This window comes from Bombina bombina, chromosome 8, assembly GCF_027579735.1.
Source record: "Bombina bombina isolate aBomBom1 chromosome 8, aBomBom1.pri, whole genome shotgun sequence".
Taxonomy (NCBI): domain Eukaryota; kingdom Metazoa; phylum Chordata; class Amphibia; order Anura; family Bombinatoridae; genus Bombina; species Bombina bombina.
In genome coordinates this window covers 147083043-147089934 of record NC_069506.1, presented here as the reverse complement: position 1 = coordinate 147089934, position 6892 = coordinate 147083043, and the positions used below count along the sequence as shown (strand labels likewise).

The window sequence follows — 6892 nt, the reverse complement described above, 5'->3', positions numbered from 1 at the left end:
CAGTGTGAAGTTTCTACAGTCTGTGTTGATATGGGGAGCCATATCATCTGCTGGTGTTGGTCCACTGTGCTTCATTAAGTCCAGGGTCAACGCAGCCGTCTATCAGAAGATTTTGGAGCACTTCATGCTTCCTTACACAGACGAGCTCTATGGGGATGCTGACTTCATTTTCCAGCAGGACTTGGCACCTGCCCACACTGCCAAAAGCACCAAAACCTAGTTCAATGACCATGGGATTACTGTGCTTGATTGGCCAGCAAACTCGCCTGACCTGAACCCCATAGATAATCTATGGGGCATTGCCAAGAGAAAGATGAGACACATCAGACCAAACAATGCAGAATAGCTGAAGGCCGCTATTGAAGCATCCTGGTCTTCCATAACATCTCAGCAGTGCCACAGGCTGATAAGTTTCCATGCCATATTGGAGGCAGTAATTGCTGCAAAAGGGGCCCAAACAAAGTACTGAGTACATACAGTATGCATGCTTATACTTTTCAGAGGTCCGATATTGTTTTATGTACAATCCTTTTTTATTGATTGCATGTAATATTCTAATTTTCTGAGATTGTGGATTTGGGGTTTTCATGAGCTATAAGCCATAATCATCACAATTATGACAAATCACAGCTTGAACTATCTTGTTTTGCATGCAACGAGTCTCATATATTAGTTTCACCTTTTAAGTTGCATTAGTGAAATAAATGAACTTTTGCACGAAATTCTAATTTTTCGAGTTTCACCTGTATAGCAGAAGGGGTGGGGGGCTGCTCCTTGCCGATTTCAAAAACATTGTAGATGCAGTTAACCCAGCAGCTAGCAGAGGGGACTGCAGTTTTAGCCTTTTTGGCAGCCATGGGGTTAACTGCATCTGCTATGTATTTGAGCCGTTTCTCAGAGAGCAGGAGATTGTGTGGGAGGTTCTATAATGATTACATACCCTAAGTTTCAGACGTCCCTAGGGGGAAATATAAGTAAATGGCTTTCCCTCTTCACTCTCCTGCATGGACTTTGCTTTAAGACTTCTATATATTGATTGGCTGCTATTGAGATCAAACAGAAAGTGAAAGAAAAACAGCCATTTTACAAATGTGTGCTAAAAGAAAACACTAGATGGAGCTGGTTTTCAAGAAATCACATACAAATCAATACAGTACAGCCACATCTGAAGATGTTTTTTAGCAAAAAATCTCAAACTCGTGTTTTTTTTGAATCACAGCAATTAATTGTGGTTTTAAATCGCATATGCTATTAATCGTGTATTGTTTTAAAATTGATCTAACACTTTTTTGTTAGATATGTTATTCTTATTCTGTCTTTGCACCAACTTGAGTTCACAAAACTCAAGTTTATCTCTGGCTTTAAAAGTTTCAGCCTCATTTCTAGCTTTTTATTAAGCCAGTATTCTATTTTGTTCCAGAACTGCAAAATTTTAGTGCAGGACCAGAAACAGTATTAAATCAGCAGCAGGGTTGCTACATTTGGAGCATTTACTTAGTATATTTAAATTCCATTTCAAATAAGAAAATTTTAAAGACGAAAGGTACACCATCCCAAATTAAAAAGGGAGATTAAAAGGGACAGTAGTCAAAATTAAACTCTCATGATTCAGTGCATGCAATTTAACAACTTTCCAATTTACTTTTATCACCAAATTTGCTTTGTTCTTTTGGTATTCTTTTTTGATAGCTAAACCTAGGTAGGCTCAAACCGATTTCTAAACTGTTGAAAAAAAACACTTCATCTCTGTGCATTTGGACAGTTTTTCAGAGTTAGACAGTGCTAGTTAATGTGTCATAGATAACATTGTGCTCACTCTTGTGAAGTTATTCAGGAGTCAGCACTGATTGGCTAAAATACAAGTGTCAAAAGTACTGAAATAAGGGGGCAGTCTGCTGAGGCTTAGATACAAGGTAATCACGGATGTATTGAATGTATTAAAGGGACAGTCAACACCCGACAACTTAGTCCCATACCTTAGGTCCACAAAAAAAGATACGCCTGCACCGCATCCCATGTTCAATACCACTAACGTTATATGTGTAATCGTCCAAAGCACGTAGTTTTATACTGTAGATATGGCCGCCAAAGTCCTCCCCCTCGATTGAATTCCATGCTCTTTCACAGTGACGCTGTTCCTTTGCTAAAGCGCATGATATGTTATGTCCGCTCGCAAGCAGAAATAGAAAGTGCAGCTGCAAATCACAGGGAACGAGTGTAAAGAATCCAAATGAGGATTGGATTTTGATTGGCGGATGCCTTTAAAATGAAACTTACTACATAACGGTGGGGGGAGTTTGGCAGCCATATCTACAGGAGAAAATCATGTGTGCTTTGGACGATTACACATATAACGTTAGAGGTATTGAACACGGGATGCGCATCTTTTGTGGATCTAAGATATGGGATTAAGTTGTGTCGGGTGTTGACTGTCCCTTTAATATCAGTGTTGGTTATGCAAAACCGGGGAATGGATAATAAAGGGATTAACTATATTTAATAAACATTTTCAATTAGACCATCCCCTTAAATTCAATATATTTCATGCACCTCCAATTATGGGTGCCACAATTTTGGAACATAAGCTTCATTAAAGGGACAGTCAAGTCCAAAAAAACTTTCATTTTTCAAATAGGGCATGTAATTTTAAACAACTTTCCAATTTACTTTTATCAACAATTTTGCTTTGTTCTCTTGGTATTCTAGTGGAAAGCAAACCTAGGGAGGCACATATGATAATTTATAAGCCCTTGAAGGCCTCCTATTTAATTTACTTTTCACAGCAGGGGAGAGCTAGCTCATGTAGGCCATATAGATAGCATTGTGATCACGCTCGTGGTTAGTGGCAGACACTGCACTAATTGGCTAAAATGCAAGTCAATAGATAATAACTAAAAGTCATGTGATTAGGGGCGGTCAGAAGATGCTTAGATACAAGTTAGTCACAGAAGTAAAAAGTGTATTAATATAACAGTGTTCGTTTTGCAAAACTGGGGAATGGGTAATAAAGGGATTATCTATCTTTTTAAACAACAAAAATTCTGGTGTTAACTGTCCCTTTAAAAGGTATCTGAAGGAGAGTTGCTCACATGTGCAAATACATCAGCACTGGAATGCAGTCAATTCTAGGTTTCAGCATGGTAACACCCATAACTAGAGGAAGGCAGGGAATAACCTCAGTAATAAGTTTATAATAAGTATTTAGAGCTTAATATCCCTTTAAGTGTTTTGGGATGTAGAGCATAAGCAAAAGGTGAACCGCTACAATGTCAAGTGAGCATTTCTAGTGTAAGTAGCTATCTGCTGGTTAACACACATAACTAGTGCGTGACATGAGACAGTGTCAAACACAATATTACAACTACTGACCTGGTCCTTCAATGCTAACTTGTACATCTGTTATATCCTCTTCATTGGGAATGATCTTTATTCCTTCTGGAGGGTCTGACGTAAGGGTAGACACCTCTTTATAGACCTGACGAATTATGTGTGGTGGCAAGTTCTCAACGTTTGAATTCTGTCAAGAAAATACAAGTTTTGATAATTCAGATACAGTACCTCAACTATTGCCCAAGCTATCTATATATGTTAGCAGGTGAAATTTATTTGCAACTTGAAACCATCAAGAAAATTAAAGGCAGTACTGTGTTTTCTGAAACAGACAAGTATGTGTACATAGAAGTACTAGAAGTAAAAGGTTATGAACGTGGGCTCTATCAAGCCCTGCATTTGTAGAGGTTGTAGAATCTGCCACAATAGTCAATCACAAATTATACTGATGTCAAAAATACATGGGATGAAGCAATCTGTCAGTTTTAGTTCACCATAAAAAATGAAGGTATACATACAAATAGAATTGGCAATGCAAAGAACAAAAGTTAAATCTCATCAAGTTGCATATACAATCTTTAAAATCCAGGAAAGCAGCTATGTGTTGCTTTTATTAAATATAAGTTTACTTATTACAATAAACTTATGTAGCTGGAATGATTGAACAAATCTGTCAACTAGCATCTTTTTTGAGCACCTTGATTAGCAATCTTCCTCAATGTCATGTGATAGTATATGACTAAAATGGTTTAATCTTACACGTTTTCAGCATGATCGCAGATTACTGGGAAAGTGACCCTTACTAAACAGGAAGTTCCATTACAGAACATAACACACAGAAATGGTTTAATACACCAATACACATTGTAAAGGTGCAAATTCCAAAAATGGGAATTCCAAACTAACTTTTTTCAATAAAATTATCAAATAAATATTTCCCTGCGTGCAAGTCACAATTTTTCCAACCTGTGTCTCTGGTTAGTTTTGTGTTCTAAAAAACATAGTCTATATTTTAAACAACTATTACCTTCCTGATTACAGTACTGTATATGTTTCTGATTGCAGTATATACACAACAGTATAAAACTACCTTTAGGTTGCATGTATAAGCTGTAATATGACAAATAAATATTGCCTAAATGACAATAAGATACTGTTGGTTCCATTCCATCCTTAAACTGTCCCATTTTAAATATGAAAAACAAATATTCCAAAACCCAAACCTTTTCTGGTCCCATGCAGTTTGGATAAAGGGTTTTCTAGCTTTAATCACTTTCTGGTATTTTAAAGTGAATGTCAATTTTCAGCAATGAGTGCCCGGTTTCTAAAAATACTTTTAAAAACAGGGGCACTTTCATTGATGAAAATTTACATTGCACTGGATTTGTAGAAATAGTTACCTTTTACTTCTGCAAAGCCGGATCGCCGATCTCAGCCTCAGTTTCTCTGTACTGACGTCAGAAATGTCAAAACCGGCATCCTCCAATCATGGCTTGCACCCCAGAGCGTCCATCTCGTGATGCCCGGCTGTGATTGGAGGAAGCCAGTTTCGTCATTGCTGTGGTTGTACAGCAGGAAAAAGAAGGCGGGGGATCATTGATCCGGCTTTGCAGAAGTAAAAGTTAAGTATTTCTACAAATCCGGTGCAATGTAAACTTTCATCAATGAAAGTGCCCCTGTTTTTAAAAGTATTTTTAAAAACCGGGCACTCATTGCTGAAAATTGACACTTTAAAGTAACGTTAAAGTTTCCATTTGTTTATTCAAAACCGGAATGGCAATAATATTTTGCATGTACTTTAAAAAGGTATAGAAAGGTCAAAAATGAAAATATAAAATTTTCTTGCAATATACTTTCATTAGCAACCAAAGTTATTACCGATTTTCTGAGGCATGTGCACAAATCCTGTGAGGGTCCATGCGTCAGTATTCAAAATCCACACCTCAAATTCAGCAGTGGCTTACACAAATTACGTATACAGAAGTAAAACACACCACTTCCATCTCTCAGAGAAGCTGTGGTATTTGAATACTGGCGCAAGGGCTCTCAAAGGATATGTGCGTATGCCACAGAAAAAATAACTTACTAGAAGCAATTTTGCTAATGGAAGTACACTAAAAAAATATTTATATTCCAAATTGAAATGCACCCACAAGCACTTCAATATTGACCTTTCTATCCCTTCAAATCATCCTTTCTAAAAATACACTATAAATTACTTTTTAATATAGCAATGAAATTCTAATGCATCACGCTCCGCCACAGACTTCAAAAGTTTTGGGGGTTTTTTGTTTGCCGTTTTTACGGTTGTCCAATTGGCACTCTAGCACCCACACAATTTTTTTCATAGCTAGAGTCCCGAAACAGCTCATCAAAAAAAAAAATAAAAAAAAAATGACTAAGTGGGCAGATGAAGCGCGGGGTATTCAAATGTTATCTCTATATTAAAAAGTTAGTGTATCTTCAATAGAATAGAAGAACTAAAGTCAGTGTAAAATATTGTGTCCATTCAGGATCTGATTAGACAAATTGGAAACATTATCAATTTAGGAAGCAACATTCTGGTAACTTAATACTGCAATAACAGATTTAAAAAAGTAATGTAATAAAACGTAATTCATCATTGGATTCTTGATCTAAGATTTTGTTTTATTCAAAGTCTGCAAGCTAGTAAATGTTTTGATAAAACATGTCAAAGGACTAAGAACAATGTCTATTCTTTTTAAAAAACGAATAATCTTTAAACTACACCTGACTTATACAGAATAAGAAGCATCAACGATGTGACAGCTGATGCTGAAACTGAATATTAGATCCCATGAAAGTGTTTTTCTCTTCATTTTTTGTTTATTAAATAGCGAGACTAAGCACCAAGGAGACTTTACCCATATCCATACCAAAAAAATATTGTTAAAAACACAAACCTATTTTACAAAAATAAGGTTACCTGGCATAATGGGCACGGACTAACCATCAGATACCCAAGGCTTACTACCCCTTTAAATAAAACTGATATGAACATACTTACCATGCCTTTATACATTTACTTTTTGGCAACACTATTTGTTCGTTTCAGTTGTTCCTTTGTGCTAATTTATAGGAAAGGGAGGCCTAACACTGCATCTATACTAATAATAATAAAAGGATGTGACGTTATTATTGCACACGGATCCAGGCCTAATATTTACAGTCAGCGGCGTTACTTTCCAGTTTGTTTCACGGCACCTCCCCCTCCTGCCGCTCGGTGCCCCACACCCGTTAAGCGGTCTTGTCCCTTGGCACTAACCAGAGTCGTTTTTCTTGCACCCCTTCATATAACCTTCGTTTCCTACCCTACACGCCTACGCCAAACCCTAAGAAACGACCAATCAAGATTGATATGCGTCACTAAACTTGACCAATCAGTGAGAAGTAAAACGGATGTTGCTTCCTGCAGCGTTTTAACACCTTACTTGACAACCACATTAGCCAATAACAATGTCCATAATGCAAACAAGGGCGGGAATAATGTAAGCGGGAGCTTTTGATTTGCTAATTTAAATATAACAGCAACCTATTAGAC

At 37.0% G+C, this 6892-nt stretch overlaps 1 protein-coding gene across 1 annotated transcript in view; it reads right to left on the bottom strand.

The window, feature by feature from the left end:
- Positions 1-6686, bottom strand: part of UBE2S (ubiquitin conjugating enzyme E2 S) — a 27160-nt gene extending 20474 nt beyond the window's left edge. The window contains exons 1-2 of the mRNA XM_053690635.1: positions 6359-6686; positions 3370-3517 (exon numbers count right to left, since the gene is read on the bottom strand). Of these exons, the coding sequence (XP_053546610.1) occupies positions 3370-3517; positions 6359-6373 (163 nt within the window). The 5' untranslated portion in view covers positions 6374-6686. The remainder of the gene's footprint in view (positions 1-3369; positions 3518-6358) is intronic.
- Positions 6687-6892: the final 206 nt, after the last annotated feature.